At 42.7% G+C, this 18,498-nt stretch overlaps 3 protein-coding genes across 4 annotated transcripts; 2 read left to right on the top strand and 1 right to left on the bottom strand.

Annotated features, from left to right (window-relative positions):
• The first annotated feature begins 143 nt into the window (after positions 1-143).
• LOC127754803 (heterogeneous nuclear ribonucleoprotein Q-like) lies at positions 144-4,811 on the top strand. The gene is made up of 9 exons (XM_052280393.1): positions 144-296; positions 467-878; positions 977-1,093; positions 1,187-1,327; positions 1,410-1,589; positions 3,552-3,756; positions 4,031-4,191; positions 4,273-4,358; positions 4,440-4,811. Exons 2-9 carry the CDS (start codon positions 483-485, stop codon positions 4,549-4,551), a joined length of 1,398 nt encoding a protein of 465 aa, XP_052136353.1. The 5' UTR covers positions 144-296; positions 467-482; the 3' UTR covers positions 4,552-4,811.
• Positions 4,812-6,025: 1,214 nt separating this feature from the next.
• LOC127754864 (probably inactive leucine-rich repeat receptor-like protein kinase At5g48380) lies at positions 6,026-9,765 on the bottom strand. Of its 2 annotated transcripts, none has more exons than XM_052280453.1 (3): positions 9,463-9,765; positions 8,007-8,889; positions 6,026-7,479 (listed from the first exon to the last, which is right to left on the bottom strand). In XM_052280453.1, the coding sequence occupies exons 2-3, from the start codon at positions 8,823-8,825 to the stop codon at positions 6,478-6,480; spliced, it is 1,821 nt and encodes a 606-aa protein (XP_052136413.1). In that variant the 5' UTR covers positions 8,826-8,889; positions 9,463-9,765; the 3' UTR covers positions 6,026-6,477. The 2 variants fall into 2 exon arrangements, with proteins under 2 accessions (XP_052136413.1, XP_052136414.1); XM_052280454.1 differs by having other exon boundaries at positions 9,466-9,765.
• Positions 9,766-13,408: 3,643 nt separating this feature from the next.
• On the top strand, positions 13,409-15,317 carry LOC127755571 (polygalacturonase-like). The gene is made up of 3 exons (XM_052281251.1): positions 13,409-13,843; positions 13,929-14,447; positions 14,904-15,317. The coding sequence occupies exons 1-3, from the start codon at positions 13,409-13,411 to the stop codon at positions 15,279-15,281; spliced, it is 1,332 nt and encodes a 443-aa protein (XP_052137211.1). The 3' UTR covers positions 15,282-15,317.
• The last annotated feature ends 3,181 nt before the right edge of the window (positions 15,318-18,498 follow it).

Genomic DNA, 18,498 nt, shown 5'->3' with positions numbered 1-18,498 from the left:
GGTTACCTTTCACTTTATAATTTCATGGAGAATAACGATGAGAGTGTAATTAAATAGGAGATGGCTATGATTTGATGAGATATAAATAAGGGAACAAGTGAAGAAGTAGCTAATAAAAATATTTTAGAGAACATGTGAAAGTTTTGACTGATAGCCGATTGGGCTATTTGGGCCGTGATCAGCAGAAGGCCTCTCTCTCTCTCTCTCTCTCTCTCCCCCTTCCCTCGTGCGTCACCTCCTCGCGAGCTCAGCGCCGCCGCCGTCCAGCTGCTTCTTCCGCCGCATCCTCGCCGCCGGTGAGCGCACCTCCTCCCTCTAGCTCTTCCTCCTCTTTCTTCTCTATCTTTTTTCCTTAACCTAAGCTTCTCCTCTAGATCTGGAGTTTTTTTTTGGGTTTTGCGGGTCTTTTGGGATGGGATTTCTGATTTTTTTTTTGGTGATGTGGTGGTGGCTGGTTCGTTTCTAGGGTTAGGGTTTTGGGGATGTCCGACCGGCAGCAGTCGGAGGAGCCGGAGGAGCAGGTGGACCTGGAGGGGGACGACGACAACGACGTCATGGACGACGACGAGGACGGGTACCGCCGCCGCCGCCGCCGCGAGGACTCCGACGAGCCGGACGACGACGAGGAGGATCCCGAGGTCGAGGGCGATGGCCACGGAGACGCGGGGACCGCGGCGGGCGAAGGAGGAGCGGATGAGATGGACAAGGCCGCCGGCGGCGGCGGCGATGGGCCTGAGGACGATGACGAGAAGCGGAAGTGGGATGAGCTGCTCGCTCTGCCGCCTCAGGGCTCCGAGGTGTTCATCGGCGGTCTCCCCCGCGACACCACCGAGGAGGACCTCCGTGAGCTCTGCGACTCGTTCGGCGAAATCTATGAGGTATCTGAATGCTATCAGCATCTTCTTTTTCAGTATTGTTTGCCCGGCCTGTAACACAATGCAACTTTGATATGACGCCATGGATGGATCGATGACAGGTGAGGTTGATGAAGGATAAAGAGACCAAGGAGAACAAAGGATTCGCATTCGTCAACTTCACCGCGAAGGAAGCGGCTCAGCGTGCTATCGAGGAACTGCATGACAAAGAACACAAGGTATTACCTTGTAGCTCTGTTGGTCGCCATAGAGGAGGCTTTGTTCTATCACGTATGATGTGCTTACATTGGATGGTTTGGTCTTTGGTGCAGGGGAGGACACTGCGGTGCTCACTGTCGCAGGCAAAGCACAGGCTATTCGTTGGCAATGTACCCAAGGGGTTGGGTGAGGAGGAGCTGAGAAAGATAATCCAAGGGAAGGGGCCAGGTATTGTCAACATTGAGATGTTCAAGGTGTGTCTTTTGATTTCACAGTTGTATTTTGTATGACAAAGGTCCCAAGTTTGCTAATAGAGATGTTCTCTTGGTCCTGCAGGATTTACATGACCCAAGCCGTAACCGTGGGTTCCTCTTTGTTGAGTATTATAACCACGCTTGTGCAGACTATGCCAGGCAGAAATTGTCAGCACCAAACTTTAAGGTTGATGGTAGCCAATTGACCGTCAGCTGGGCTGAACCTAAGGGTTCATCAGATTCTTCTTCTGCAGCTGCCCAGGTATCTTTACTATATGAAAAGAAAACCTATTGGTGAATCTACCATCCATTAGTACCCTTATCTCTACTACTATAAAAAGCAGAGTTTGCTCTGCCCTTCCGCCCCAACCATCACATGTCCTTCCCATTGTGCACGGCGTGCAATGTTGTGCTGTGGCCTTATTCTGTCATCATGAACAAAATCAAGCACCAGCACATCATCTCCAAACCATCTGCCCCCACGTCCCGCAGAAACTGTTTCCCCATCTCCACTCGTGATCATATCCCACACCTGACGTATGCCATTAATCCATTATCTTCCTCTCGCACACATTTATCCTGCCTCATGCGTTGCGCCTTCAGTACAGGTCGACACCCTACCGACATCGATGCTCTATGGATGGAATGCTTGCGTGCTTGGCGCCTCCCAAGCCGTGCCGATACTGACCATATGTTCCCCATGCCCCCAACTGTTGCATGCACCACGCCCCACTGCTATCTTCCCGTTGGCCGCTTGACCTCAAGTTGCTAACTGGCATCACCTACCCACAGATCTACCGTCTCACCCTCTTTTACATCCGCTACCACCCTCCTACACGCTAGCCCACTGGCGCGAGCACAACAAAAGGCGGCAATGTGGCATGGGCCATGTGCATGGCAGCTCAAGGAAGCTGCAGGGGAACGGCTGCACGGCAAGTGGGAGAAAGCATGCATCAACAAGATTGTCTGGACTCGTGTCCAGCCGTCCATTGAAATGGTGACATTTGCTGACTTTTTTTCCTCTTTTGGTTCCTGTGTTGCTGCCAGGGGATTCAAACAAGGAATTGCCTTGGATAATAGCATTCAGTTATGTATGCATACAAGGTGCTTGAGAAAATACTCCAAGAGTCAAGACTAACAGATTTTAGATCATTCAGTAACTTCTTAATTTGTTGTGTTGAAGTTGTCGGGTCTTTCTTTAGCAAATGGGGAGGTGGTCTGAATGGAAAGAGGCCTACTTTTTCTTGAAGTTGGACTCTTCATGTTTGGTGTGGTGAGCACCAGCAGTCAGAAGTGTGAAATTATAATAATCAGTGCATTGCTTCTTTAGCGGTGGTCTTTGGCTTGCCAATTGTTTTGTCTAGAACTTAACGCTGTAGTTTCCAAGAAAAATGATTCAATCACTTTTCTTAAAGACATATATACCTGAACCCTAAATTTCATTCATACACCAAGAGTTCATATGCAACCTTGTCTGTCCATGCATCTATGCTTCTTGTGTTTTTTTTTTCTTGCAGGTACTATATTGATGACATTTTCTTACACATGAAACATGCAGTACTACCTTTAATTTTAGTATTAGCTTTGAAATGTTTTGATCCCATTGCAGTGCACGGGCCACTCAGTTGGCACACTGTAAATGAAAAACTCAGCATAATTTATGCTTCAATGTACGGAGTACAGCTATGAACACTGAAGTAGAACCCCTTAGGAAAAAAACTGTCAATATTGCGAATCTATTAGGGTAATTTACTTGGAAAAGAGGCACTGAATTTGCTTCCTTTATGCCATATAATGTTTGCTAGAGAAGGAACTGGCAAATGAATAAGGAAACATTAATCTGTGACATTAAAAGATTTTGTGAACCATAATTACTGGTTACCATGGCTGAACCAGAATAACCATCTTTTTGCTGATGTATTTCTAGGTCCCAGTCGCATTCTTACTTTTATTTCTACATGGTACAGTAGGGGATGTATAACCAGTAATTGCTTGTTGTCTGTACATTAAAACAATCTGACATAGTAGTTAGGTTGACTTGAAGTTGGTCTACTCGTTCAATGCCTGTGCAAGATTGTTTATGTGGTCGATGGTTTCTCCTTATGTGATGCACTTTTAGCTTATCAATTTTTTATATTCACAGAGATTATTAGCTTTGATATGTCATATCACCTTTTTTGTTGAGTCCTAGGAAATTTTTGTCTGAATGACATTTCCTTTACAGGTGAAGACTATATATGTGAAGAACTTACCAGAAAATGCTTCTAAAGAGAAGATTAAGGAGATTTTTGAAAAGCATGGAGAGGTCACAAAAGTCGTTTTGCCACCTGCTAAGGATGGGCATAAGAGAGATTTTGGTTTTGTTCACTTTGCTGAAAGATCAAGTGCACTGAAGGCAGTTAAAGGAAGCGAAAAATATGAATTTGATGGTAATGTTTTCTCCTTGTTTATCATTTATCACTATTTATGGAACTTGGTATTCTTTGTTTAGGTAGTTGCTTCCTGTGGAAAGCAGATATGTTTAGATCATTTGCTCTGATGATTTTACAGGACCTTTGCAGTCAGCACTGTTACACTGTATATTAGTAACTTGTTAGTTTTGGATATCAAGGAACCACTGGCATTGCCAAGGACTATGTGAATGGCTACTTCTAAATTTTGTTCATCAGAACTAGAGTTAATCTTGCTCTGACTGAAACACAGGGCAAGTGCTGGAAGTATCCATGGCCAAACCTTTGGGTGACAAGAAACCTGATCACTCGTTCAAGCCAGCAGGAGCTCCAAATTTTCCACTTCCTCCTTATGGTGGCTACATGGGAGATCCATATGGTGCTTATGGTGGTGGTGGTCCTGGATTCAACCAGGTAAACCAAACTAAACATTTGTAGGCTACCATATTGACATTGTAGTCTGTCTTTATGGACTTTTCTCCTTTTTTTTGGCAGCCTATGATCTATGGTAGAGGACCAGCACCAGCTGGAATGAGGATGGTCCCAATGGTGCTCCCTGACGGTCGTCTTGGATATGTTCTGTAAGACAATTTTTCTGCTGCCCTAGACAATTTTTTAGCATACCATCTCCATTCCTCACGATTTGTTTCCAATGTCGATAGGCAACAGCCTGGTGGAATTCCCCCTCCACCACCAATGCGACGCGGTGACCGGAGGGATGGTGGCAGCCGAGGTGGTGAAGGGAGTCATGGCCGGCGATATCGCCCTTACTAGTTTTTCTTTTTTTTTTCCGTTCCCCTGTGCCACCAGCCATCATGCAGTGTGATGGATTTGTTAACTTATGAAACAAGAGAGAAGCTTGTATTCCTGTTCCAGCATAACACCTGCAATAGCGTGAGACACGTACCACCTTTTTTTTTCTCCAATTATAGTCGTGTAATGCGGTGCTTGTGACTTGAAAACAGTGTGTTCAAGCTTTGTATTTCTCGCGGCGTCTTTAGCAGTAAACCGATGGAAGAATTTATCTGCAGACATCCAGTTGGACCTACATATGTTCTTCCTTTTTCTTTTTGGCAAATGCACGTCCAGCACTCGAGCTTATGCCAGTTTTGTGCTTGTGATTTGGTTGCCAAATCTCGAGTTCTTAGGGAGCCTTGCCAAACATCATGTCGTGTCATCCATTTCTTTGGTCCTCATCGGTTGCCCATATTTGTTTTCCCTTATTAGGGAATAAGAATTAATTTATAGATAAAAATTTTATGTGTGTTCTTAGCGATTTAAAAGCCAATGCTGAAAAAGAAGCTGCGTTAAAAGTATTTTAAAATCAACTTCAAAATTAAGTTTGGAAATTTAAATTTTGGTTTTGGCTTTGACCTACTAGGGTAACAGATGAGGCTCTTCAGGTCGTGTCATCCAAATCGGCATGCTTCTGAGGTAGTTTTCATTTTAACGAAAATAAAAGAGTCGATATCCACACGATTGATCTCAAGCCAGTGAAATTAAGGAAAGTGTTTTTCAACACGGTGATTTCTTCCATGCCTGAATATGGAACGGAGAGTACTATTTTCCTGATTTTGCAGGAAGTGTCTCATCTGCCGACCGATAGGAAAATGGTACTCCATGGCTGATTATGTGTGTGTTTTTTTCTCTTGGCAACTAATACCCCAACTTCATTGACAATGCCATTATAATATTTGTAGTGTATATTTCTTCTATTGTCTGTTTTATCTCTTCCTCAAAATTTTCACAAGTTTTTGTTTCTCCTAGGCTGCAGCATATATTGCAATGAATTTAACCAATTCTCTAATACTGATACGTATTGCGGTGATTGAGCTAATGTCTGCGTACTGCGTACTGGCATGTAGTTTCAGTTTAAGAGGTGACATCAAATTATCCTACACTAATAATGTGCTATTTTTGGCAACATTTTCTTCAGTAATATCAACACTCCGTAATCCGTATAATACAGTTCAGGGGTATGAAACTGAAACTGTTGGATTTGTTACTTGATGCGGATTTTGCAATTGTCACTTGTCAGCATTGAAGAGCTTAGATCTTAGTTCTCACTCTTAAATTGATTCTTGATCTGCTGTGCATGCATAACAGATTGCTTCCTTTCGAGATCCCTAGCTATTGTAATGCTGATATTAGCGTGGTAATTTTCATGCAAACAAAGACATGAAGACAAAGTCTTTTCACAAGGGTGATAACTACCAACTCGGTAGCTGAAACTCACCAAGAAACCAAAGAAACCAGTAATCCCACATCTCATCAGATTATTGTAGGGGCTCACTCCACATTAACTAACAAAAATGACAAAGGAACGCACCGAAAAAAATGTGGAGGATCAACAACCCAGTAGTACTGTTCAACATTGCTAAATCTAAGAGCTACTACAACTAAATTCGGATGCTGATACAGTTGATCCATCTTACAACAGCAGGACATGCCAATCCTAGAGATAGTACACAGCAAGGCAAGAATGTACAGAAAAAGTTTTAACATGGCTAATTGATACAGATCTTACAAACCAAATGGCATGCATATCTTGGAGCTTACAGCTTTACCTAGTGTTGCTCAGTAGTGCAATTGCTGGAAAAAATATACTGAGCAGGATTCCATTCAGTTCGGATCACCCTGATTATCTAGAAGCTTCACAGTAGCTACTGCATCTGAGCAACATCCATTCATCACCCTCATCTAGTTTGCTACAATAAGCTCATCAAGCTTTTCGGCTTCAGCATTCTGCGGCTGCATCGTCAATTCATCGTCTGCAGCGCTAAAATGGTATTTCTCTCCAATAGCTCTCATTAGCTGGTAAACCTCAAACATTGTCGGTCTTTCCTTTGGAGCGGAAAGCACACACGAGCATGCAACCTTCATGAATTGAAGCAGCTCAGCATCATGATCCTTTCCAATCAAGGACTTATCAACTGCATCCTGAAGGATAGCATTGTTTGACAGGTATGTTATCCAATCCACCAAACTTCCTTTGAAGTTTTCCGGGGCATTTTTCACCTGTGTGGGCTCTTCACCAGTGACAAGTTCAAGCAACACAACTCCAAAGCTATAAACATCCCCTTTTGGAGTGGCCACGAGGGTACGTGCATACTCAGGAGCTACATACCCCAAGTCTCCAAATTCACCGTTGACAAATGTGCTCAGGTGGGTGTCGATGGGGTTCATAAGCCTTGCCAACCCAAAATCAGAAATTTTAGGGTCATAGTCATCATCGAGTAATATGCACTTCGAACTAATGTTCCGGTGAAGGATGCGGGGATTGCAACTGTGGTGAAGCCATGCCAAACCTTTAGCAGACCCAATGGCAATTTTGAGCCTCAATGGCCACTCCAATGCCTTTTTCTCACTAGTCTGTTGGTGTAGCTGATCATAGAGTGAACCCTTGGGCATATACTTGTATACCAAGAGCCTCTCTTTCTTAGCAATACAATAGCCTAAAAGAGGAAGTAAGTTGCGCTGCCTTACACTTCCCAATGTTGACATCTCAGATGCAAATTGACTCTCGGAATGTTGAGTATCCTGTAGCCTCTTGATAGCAAGGAATGAACCATCTGGGAGTGTAGCTTTGTACATAGTTCCTGATCGACCAGATCCAATAATATTATCCTTAGTAAAATCACCTGTTGCCTTCAGCAGATCATTTAACTTCATCTTTGCAACTGATTTCTCAAACATGGATACCTGAATAAAAAAAAAGGTTGAAAATCCATCAAACAATACTGTTTCTGTAGGTGAATGTGCTGACTAATCAAATATTATCAGGTCTGATGCTAAAAATAAATCCCTAAGCGCTGTACTGATAAAATATACAATTAAGTTTCTTTAGAGATGGGTGGGAACTGGGAAGAGGGTGCCACTTGATAACAGATTGGGAAAATAGAAACATGCTTTGGACATTAATATACCATCAATTACGAAAGAGAGATTGTATAACAATAAAATCTTTGTTAAGTGGTTATTTGGTGGCATGAAAATATGTTAGTATGCTTAGCGAGTTAACCAACACCCACAATTTTTGAACATCTGAACAAGTACAGGCACCTATTAATTCTTAAATCCCAAGAACAAAAGCGTGATTGGAAAAGACAATAACTGCCACCACCAGAAAATAACCAAGTTTCATAAATTGGGAAGAGTAACAAGGTGAATTCAAATAGATAGATGTGCACGCTCAAAAATACGCCACAATTCCAAAATGAGAAGTATACCTTCGCTCCTTTTGCACTCTTGATATTCTTTGCCCACTTATTCTCTTCCAAATCCTTTTCCTTCTTCTTGGCAGGCATTTTCCGCAAGAAAATGAACAGGATAACACCAACTATCATAAACATTATAACTGCACCACCAACAGCAGAACCAATAATGACCCCTGTACGGCTGCTTGAAGTGGCAGTGCAATCATTGCTCAGAGGTCTCCCACAGAGGTCTTGATTTGCAAAATTGGATGACGCGAATTTGCCAAAAGATGAAGGTATCGGCCCTGACAGTTGATTGTTGGCAACATTAAACTGGCTTAGGCGAGATAGAATACCAAGCTGCCCTGGGATTGCTCCAGTTAATTTGTTATTTTGCAAATTGACAATATTTAGATAAGTACAATTAGCTAGGGATTCTGGAATCTCCCCTGAGAAACTATTATAAGATAGATCAAGGTTTGTAATGAATGGCAGCTGTTTTGAGATGTCAGCTGGGATTGGACCGGAAAGGCTGTTGCTCGAGAGATCCAGTGAAGTCATGCTACTACAATTCTCAAGCCCATCAGGGAAATGGCCCTTAAGACCCATGCTGCCAAGATGAAGAGAAAGAATCTTGTTTTCATTAGGATGCCAACACTCCACGCCATTGAATCCGCATATAGATCCCTCAGTAGTGTTAGTAAATGTCCATTCCAATTTATTGTTTGGGTCAACTGATTCCTTCAGTCTCTTTAGGCATTGGATGTCACTTAATGTGCCATAGCATGGCTGACAAAGCATATAGCAGAAGAGAAGTTGGATGATAATAGTAATGGAACACTTGACAGACATCCTGGTGTGCTCTACTTCCTGAACCCCTTCAACATCCAAACTTGAGAATGAAGCTCTTGGATGCCTACATGGAAACATAAGAGAAAATAGTGTGAACATTCACAAGAATACTCATACAGAGTTTACCAATGCATAAGAACTAACGTGTAGATTTGTAGCACATCAGACTATAGCTAAATCACACGTAACACACACATTGATGCTGTGGCTCATCGAGGCATCAAGTACATCATTCTTGCTAGGCAAACTTATTTAAGATATATACAAGGCATGAAGGCAAGTGGATTAAATGCACCATGGATCTATACAAAATAAATGCTGGAACCGAAAGATAACAACAGCAAGAGTTCTTTTTTTTTTTGGTCATCGACCAGACCACAGCTTAACATGAAAAAGCTCTCACCAATGGTCAACAACCAACTAGCACTAGGACATGCAACCTGGATCACCTAACGAGCGAAACAGGAGCATCCCCGTCAGCAGGAATTCGATCCGATACTAGCAGCAGAGCAAATCAGGGGAAAAGCGGAAATCGACATCACTATGAACAGCTAAATACAGAGCTAATCAGGAGGAGGTTTGACTTTGACCAAGAAACAGCTAGGTCGCGAGAGGCCGGTGGAGGTAAAGAGAATACCACAGTCCCCCGCACCACGCCGGCGGTCACGCAGCCGAGAGAGCTCGCCGTCGCAGCGGCCGCCGCCCGATCCCGTACACCTAGGCCGCGGCCTCCCCCGCAGTCGATCTCGCGCTCGCCGGCTGCAGCCGAGCCGCGCGTGGATCCCCGAAGATTGGGGCTAGCCGTGGGCGCCCGAGCTCGCCTGGCCGCCGATCCCGGCCGGGGAGGGGTCGCCGTCCGGCGGCGGTGAGGTGGGGGCGTGAGGGTTTGGAGCGTGGACTGGAGTGGGGTGGGGTGCTTTGGTCTGGTGCGACGGATTTGATGTGATGACGATGTGGAGAGGAGGGCGGAGGGCCGTTGGATGATGATGGTTTGGGTTAGTCAACTGATGGTGGATTGTGATAGTTCAGTCAAAAAGAGGAGCTCAGCTGTTTGTTTGTTTTTTTTTTTGTTTGTTTTGGGTGAGGTAAGCCGTGATGAATGGTTGTTTTTACGCTAAATTTGGTTGGTTTTATATAACTAGCATGGTGGCCCGCGCAGATTACGCTGCTATCATCATTATATTTTTTTCTCATATAATAGCATATATGTTTTCTCATTTTATTATTCAAATATATTAAAATGACAACATAATTTTAAATTTTGCAATAACTTTATAAAACTACTAATGTGTAATATTCATATTATATTTTATATACGTGTTAGTTATTAATTATTTTTAATATCAAATTTTAGTTATTTGTAAATTATATATATTCCTATATGGACTCTACACTCGTCTTTTAATATTTTTTTAAAAAAAATTCCGAATTTTCTATAAATTGTATTTCTATATGGACTTTATACTCTACTTCTAATATCCCTTATTTTTAATTCCGAATTTCAGTTATTTCCTAATTGTATTTCTATATGGACTCTATACTCTACTTCTAATATTTTTTATTTTTAATTCCGAATTTCAGTTATTTCCTAATTGTATTTCTATATGGACTCTATACTCTACTTCTAATATTCCTTATTTTTAATTTCGAATTTCAGTTATTTTCTAATTGTTTTTCTATATGGACTCTAGCCTCCTCTTCTAATATTCCTTATTTTTAATTCCGAATTTCAGTTATTTTCTAATTATATTTCTATATGGACTCTAGTCTCCTCTTCTAATATTCCTTATTTTTAATTTCAAATTTCAGTTATTTCCTAATTGTATTTCAATATGGACTCTAGTCTCTTCTTCTAATATTCCTTATTTTTAATTCCGAATTTCAGTTATTTCCTAATTGTATTTCTATATGGACTATAGTCTCCTCTTCTAATATTCCTTATTTTTTAATTCCGATTTCAACTATTTCTAAATTGTACTTATATATGGACTCTAGTCTCCTCTTCTAATATTCCTTATTATTTAATTTCGAATTTCAGCTATTTTTAAATTATATTTCTATATGGACTTTGTTTTTTCTTTTTCTCCGATTAATGTGAGAATTTCTAGGCCATGAGAGCGACCGTGTAGGCTTCTTTTTCTATTCCTTTAATTATATAATAGATAAATTGGCGAATGTTTATGTACTTTAGCCATGAAAGTGGGCAGTTCTATTATCCATATAAAAACACGTACAAATGCATAAATGGGCAGTTCTACTATCCATATAAAAACATGCTTGGTGGTTTATTTTTTACATGGTAATATAAATTTTAGAAAAAAAATAAAATATAGATAGGATAAGCGAGAAAAAGAAGCACACTTGCATCCCTGGTGCACACATAAATGTGTATGGTTTGGCTTGGGATTGTCAAGTCTATCATAAAGTGTTATTCTCGAAAACTTTTCCATAAGGGCATCCACAACGTTGCATGCAAAGCCACCTTAAAGAATAAAGTAGTATTTTTTCTACCTTTATGCATTGGGAGAGGAGAAAGTAAAAAATATGGCTATAACCAACCTTAAGGTTAGACCATAAGAAATAAAAAAATATTTCATACCTTTTGCACCACGCATGATGCTCTTTATGTTGAATAGAGTTTTTTCATGAGTGGGTCCCAGCTTAATATCAAGAAAAAGCTATATACATTGTAGCATATGTTATATACAAAAGAACATAAGAATGTGGGTCCCATCTTATTGCTCTAGTGACCTTAACCATTGAGAATGCCCTAAGAAACTTTCAATTCTGAATCAGAATTGGCCATATAAAATTTCTGCTTACACAGAAGAGGATAATGCGGTGGGAGAGAAAAAAAAAAGAAACATGCACGCATCCGCCCATCAATTTTTGGTATTTTCTGTGGATTAGTAGTTTAAGGCCGGGGTTTTATGTGACTAAGTATTAATTTGGCATGTATCATGATAAGTTCATTTAGGATGATACCTTTCCTGCCATCCTATTCATCGGATTAAGTTGTTTATTTGTTTGGGCTTTATTCTCTTTTTTTTAATAAGATGGCTCGTAAGCCTAAGTAAAGAGGAGCTCATCAAGACAATGAAAACACTATTATCAAAGATACCTATGCTTGTAGATGGAGATATGACTTCTTCTAGTAAAATGAATCTTCTAGTAAAATGAATATGGACAGATCATATCCTATATTATGTTGAGTTCTTTTTTGGATAAAGTACAAATCAAAGGTTTATTTGGATCACAATCTTAAATAGCAACATTTTAGGACGAAGGAAGAAAGTAGGTAGCAAATTAACCAGACGAATGACCAGTCAGTAGCGTACAAACAGCACGAATAAGCGGCAGTAGGTTAACTTTTCGTTATTTTTAGCAATCAGATATTTCAATGCACTCATTAGGTATATATAGTTTATAGCTTGTACATGGACAACACACAAAAGTCAGATCACATCATTCTTACATTTACATAGTTGTTCGATTCATAATCAAGATCATAAGCCCTATTTGTTTGACACATTCAATTATATACTATTAGAATATATTATATTACTAAAGTATATGATAGTTAAATTTGTAATACGATAGGATTGATTGTATCCTATCCTTTCTTATCTCTATCCATATAATCTCTATATATACTGGTCATATATACAGGACTCAATACAACGAATCCAATATATATTACAAAGTAATCTAATTCCTCCTATACTATATTAAACAACTATACCGTATGTTTTCATTTCTTCATGATATATAGTGCTAGTTTCTTTTAAGTAATTTATCTGCTCAGTACAATTACAAAAGAACCATAGCAGAACGTCCAGCTAAGAAATGTCAGCCCATTCAAAAAAAAGGTACTCTCTTATTAATATAACACTTCTACTATATTCTCTCCATCCCAAAATATTTGACGCCGTTAATTTTTTTAAAAATGTTTGACCGTTTGTCTTATATTTAAAAAATTTAAGTAATTATTAATTCTTTTCCTATCATTTGATTTATTGTTAAATATAATTTTATATATACATATAGTTTTATATATTCCATAAAAGTTTTTGAATAAGACGAATGGTCAAATATATTTAAAAAAGTCAACGGCGTCAAACATTTAGGGGGAAATATATTTAAAAAAGTCAACGGCGTCAAACATTTAGGGGGAAGGAGAGAGTATTTTGAAAGACACATTAGTATCATGGATGAAACCACAAATATGCATAATCACCAACAATTTTCCGTCGCCCGCGGTCAAACCGTCTCTCCTACACATTCATCTGTACGGCAAGCAATCCGTACACACCACGGCATTCTGTACGGCCGCTAATCTCATTCCATTCCGTGCATCCGATCCTTCCCGCCATTCAAGCGCGCGAAGCCGCCGCGCAATCCTTCACCCCACACTCCTACCTAGCCGATCACACGCACTCCGATCGAGGCACCCCAACATGGCCGCGCCGCCCGCAAATCAACGCAAATGCAAGAAAGATCGCCATTAAATACGAGCAATCTCGCAGCCGATCCCGTCTCTGGATCTCCCTCTCTCTCGATCACCTTGAGATCGAGCAGAGGAGATGAGCGTCATCACGGTGGTTGTGGTGGTCGGCGTCGTCCTCGCGCTCGCGGCGGCGGCGTCAGTAATGGCGGCGGAGTACAGCGTGGTGGACTACGGCGCGCGGGCGGGCGGGAGGGCGGACGCGGCGGGGGCGTTCCTGGCCGCGTGGGCGGCGGCGTGCGGCGACGACGGCGAGCGGCCGGTGATGCGCGTCCCCGCGGGGACGTTCCTGGTCGGGCGGGCGTACTTCCGCGGGCCCTGCCGCAGCGCCGGCGGCGTGGTGCTCGCCATCGACGGCACCGTCGTCGCGCCGCCGGCCGTCGGCAACGCGTCGTGGATCACGTTCCACTACGCCCACGGCCTCGCCATCCGCGGCGGCACGCTCGACGGCAACGGCCACGCCTTCTGGGCGTGCAAGGCCGCCGCCGGCCGCCGCTGCCCACCAGGCACCACAGTAATTAATTTCTTTCAAATATTCAAACCCATACTGTGTTTCACGTTTGAATTTGTTCGTAAATTTGATCGAATTTGGCTTTTAGACGCTGGACATCAGCCAGTCGAACAACGTGTCGGTGAAGCGGGTGACGCTGGTGGACAGCAAGAACGTGCACGTCTCCATCTTCGACTGCGCCGGCGTGACGCTCCAGGGCGTGCGGATCGCGGCGCCGGCGGACAGCCCCAACACCGACGGCATCCACGTCGCGCTGTCCCGCGACGTCGCCGTCCTCAGCGCGACGGTGCGCACCGGCGACGACTGCGTCTCCGTGGGGCCCGGCACCTCCGGCGTGGCCATCCGCAACATCCGGTGCGGCCCCGGGCACGGGATCAGCATCGGCAGCCTCGGCGGGCGCGCCAGCGAGGGTGAGGTCCGGAACGTGACGGTGGAGTCCGCGTCGCTCGCCGGCACGCAGAACGGCCTCCGGATCAAGACGTGGGGGAAGCCCTTCGCCGGCCGCGTCTCCGGCGTACGGTTCGCCAACGTCGCCATGCGCGACGTCCAGAACCCCATCGTCGTCGACCAGAACTACTGCCCCGGCAACGTCAACTGCCCCGGCCAGGTAACCACAAACATAGGATATTTTTTTTCTTTTTTCTTTTTGAAATTTTAAAAATAAATCTTCCAAAACTTTTTTTAAAATATGAACCTTTTGGCTACCCTAGCCCGTCTGACATAGTAAAATAACACTGACATACCAAACACACAGTTGGCATGACAGTTTTATCTTACCATCAATTAGGGTGGTGTGACCAAATAACATTGTCACTCCAATCAATCCGGCGTGGCCAAATAACACTATCACATCAGGTAAACTGAACGTTTGTCTGGTTGGCATGGTCAAATGATTCATATCTTGTAAATAAGTTTTGAAAGAGTTTATATTTTTAAAATTAAAAAAGTTCAAAAAAAATAAAAATAAAAATCCAAACCTAGCTTGTTGCTAGCAACACGCCATGCTTGAGCTTGGAGCTCGGTGCGTGTGAGCTGATCGGGCGCCATGGCTGATGATCAACAGAGCTCGGGGGTGAAGATCAGCGACGTGGAGTACGAGGGAATCACGGGGACGTCGGCGACGACGGTGGCGGTGAGGTTCGACTGCAGCGGGAGCAACCCATGCACGGGGATCAGGCTCAGGAACATCAACCTGACGTACGACGGCGGCGGCGGCAAGCCGGCGAGGTCCTTCTGCAAGAACGCCGGCGGGTCGGCGTCCGGCGTGGTCATCCCGCCGAGCTGCCTCCGACCGGCGACCGCACGGCACGGCACGACGCCGCCGACGTACGGCAGCAAGCGTACAATGGTTGCATCTACATGTGAAAATCTTGGTGATTTGCGACGGAAAAAGCAAGCCATATTGGTTGGTGTATCCGGAAGCTACGACGGCCGGCCCTAGTAACGGACTAACGGGCGGATTAAGCCACTCTCTTGGATTTTTGCAAAGAAAGCTAAAGTATGCTCAAAATATTCCAAATTATTAATATAAAAACAGAGTATTACGTAGCCACGTAGGCTTTCTAGTTCTTGAAATTTCTTTTTTTGCCAAATGTGAAGGATTACCCAACGGGGAAACCAGTTGCATGTTATCAAAACAAATATTCCGGTATCAAATATGGTTTCTTTTTTAAGCATAAAACATTGAATTTTAAAACTTAAGTTTAACTAGATTTGATTTTGAGTTTTTCTGTTTGTAGTTAATTTTTCAGCATTTACTTTTAAGTCATTGAGGAACACAAAAGTATTACTTATAAAAACTTTTACGCTAACAGCCGTTTCACCTAAGTACCGTGAGCGAAACGGTGATATGATATTTTCAGACTTTCTATAAATTTTGAGATAAACGAGTAGCCTTGTCGCCCAGGCCTGACTCTGCATCTTCTAATGGATTGTCGTGCTAAGCTCATGCCAAAGCTTGAGTGTCCGGAAAAAAAAGAACAAATGTTTCGAATGTTTCATGCATGTGCCTCTGCAAAATTGTCCTGAGCGGTCAGCCGATAATATCTGACTTTAAACCGCTCCAAAATCATGGTTAATAATGCCAATGATTAATTGAAAGTGAACCGGAAGCTCGAGACTTTTGGTTGAGAGTGGATGGGATATCTTTAGGTGGAAGTTGTTCTGCCTTTAATTTCAGTTTAAGTTTACCCAACTTTACTCAAAAGCTGTCGCGCTTTCCACATGAATGTCAAATTAATTTCCGTCTGAAAGTCCGAGATATATCACTTGAAACTAGGTTCGCTTTTAGTTAGCAGAAACGATCAAATTCCAAACGGACAACGCCGCTGACCATACACCATCAGTTTACAGGGTAATACTCCCTCCGTCACTAAATATTTAACGTTGTTGACTTTTTTAAATATATTTCACTATTTATCTTATTTAAAAACTGTTGTGAAATATGTAAAACTATATGTATACATAAAAATATATTTAACAATGAATCAAATAATAGGAAAAGAATTAATAATTACTTAAATTTTTTGGATAAGACGAATGGACAAACATGTTTAAAAAAGTCAATAACGTTAAATATTTAGGGACGGAGGGAGCAAGAGCAAGTTGTGTAGAATAGGCAATTATCACCTCTAATTCTATTCTTGTAAACTAAAAGATAATTTGTACAATCTATCACCTTAATATTTTTATTTTATTTGTTTGTTTAATTCACCTTTTATTTTCACTACTTTTTCTTGGAGTTTGTCTAGAGATTGCCCTACGTGAGCAGGGCCGGACCTGAAATTTTAGTGTAGAGCGAGAAAAAAATTGAGACCCTACGATAACTAGCATTTGTATATATAAATATGAGTAAACTTTTCATACTATACGGGAGACACACATGTGCACATTACTACACACAAGTCTACCCCTAACATACACGAAGACCAATTTCACATCCGTAGCCTGAATAAATTCTTATTGAAAGTCCACTTACGTGTGCTTAATGTATATGGGCAATAGGATTTGAACCCTAACGGGTGGCCTTTTATTTTAAATAGAATGGAATGTTTAACTTTAACACATCACTAAACATAAACTATTTGTTAGGTGATAATTGAATAGAAAAACAAATTAACTATAAAAAGGAATTATCAACACCAAACTTTTCAAGTGTATAATATCTGTTATGGCCCTAAAATTTAAAAATCACGCAATCTGTAGAAAATTAGTGCAGTGCTACAAGAGAAATGAATCAATCATGGAAATTATGCTATAGATTACTAAGGCACTAACTAACATGGCCATCTCGTAGAACAAATAAAAATCATCGAACTATTATCTTTTTTTTTGTGTGTTCAAGGGATTTTAACCATACTACCTCCATCTCAAAATAAACCAAGCTGAGTATGGATGTGACAGTAGATAGTACAATGAATCATGTCCAGATTTGTTGTACTGCCTAGTATCGCATCCCTACCCATGTCCATGTTGGTTTATTTGTGATGGAAGTAGTACATACATATAGCATAATATATATATAAGAACCTAACTCTGTTTCCAAGAGATAACTAATACTCCATCAAAAAAAAAATCTAGAAGGGGACGTAACATAATATAGTATAATGAATATGAGGCTTTTTTTTTTTTCCTGAGGAAGTACAACATAAAGCAACATGCACTTATAAACCCAAACTATATATGCACACTTAACTACATATAGTTTGGTTGGGAGGGGGGGGGGGTGCTTAACGCCTGGGGCCATGACGGCTGCACTGCCCGCCCTGCCCCAAGGTTGACTTATATATGAGGGATGACTTATATATGCGCCGCCGCCACTGCCAAGGTTGTCGTCGTGTGCCGCCAACGCCTCCGAGGAGTACGGCAAGTCACCAACGTTCAGATTTGACGAGCCTGCGTCCAGATCCGGCGAGCTCGTACGTGCCACGAACTCCACCGCACAAGCTTGTCGCCTGCCAAGGTCATGGCCGGATCTAGCAAGATTGCGTCTGAATTCAACGAGATCGTCTGCGCCATCGCCAAGGACTCCACCGCACGAGCTCATTGCCTGCCGAGATAACGGTCGGATCAGGTGAGCTCGTTGTCTCATCGCTGCCGTGCCCCCCTCGGTCCGTCGCGAGGAGAGGGGAGAGACTAGAGAGCTCCAGTTCGCCGGCGGAGAGAGGAGAGAGCTCGAGCTCGTAGCCCTCCGCCACGGAGCTTGACGCCCCGATCAGTGTAGCCGGGGGAGGGTAGAGGCAGTGCTGCCACCGGCGGTGAGCGGAGTGGGAGGGGAGGAGTTGGTGGCGTCTGGTGGCTTCGATGGGGAAAATGAGTGGGGGAGGGGAGGAAAAGGAGATAGGGGCTGACAAGTGGGACCGACAGGAGATCAGGGGTATATTTGTGTTTCTTTTTGTTGTCATAGAGTCCAATTATAAAAAAAATCAAGGATTTAATAATAAAGTTTTACAAGGGCCGACATGTAAGAAACTAAGGGCTGAAACACAAAAAACACTCAAGAGTGGTTTCCATTGTGGGAGTTGTGGTCTTTAAGTGGTCTTATCCTGCATGTCACATCGAGACCACTCGTAGCAGGAGGATTGGGCGGCGGGGGAGCTCGGCGGCGGAGGATTCGGCCGCCGGGTAGCTCGGCGTCGGCCAGCAGGGCGCCGTCGCTT

Source organism: Oryza glaberrima, chromosome 11 (assembly GCF_000147395.1).
Source record: "Oryza glaberrima chromosome 11, OglaRS2, whole genome shotgun sequence".
Lineage (NCBI taxonomy): Eukaryota > Viridiplantae > Streptophyta > Magnoliopsida > Poales > Poaceae > Oryza > Oryza glaberrima.
Note: the sequence above shows the minus strand (reverse complement) of the source record. Positions and strands in the feature narration are given on the sequence as shown.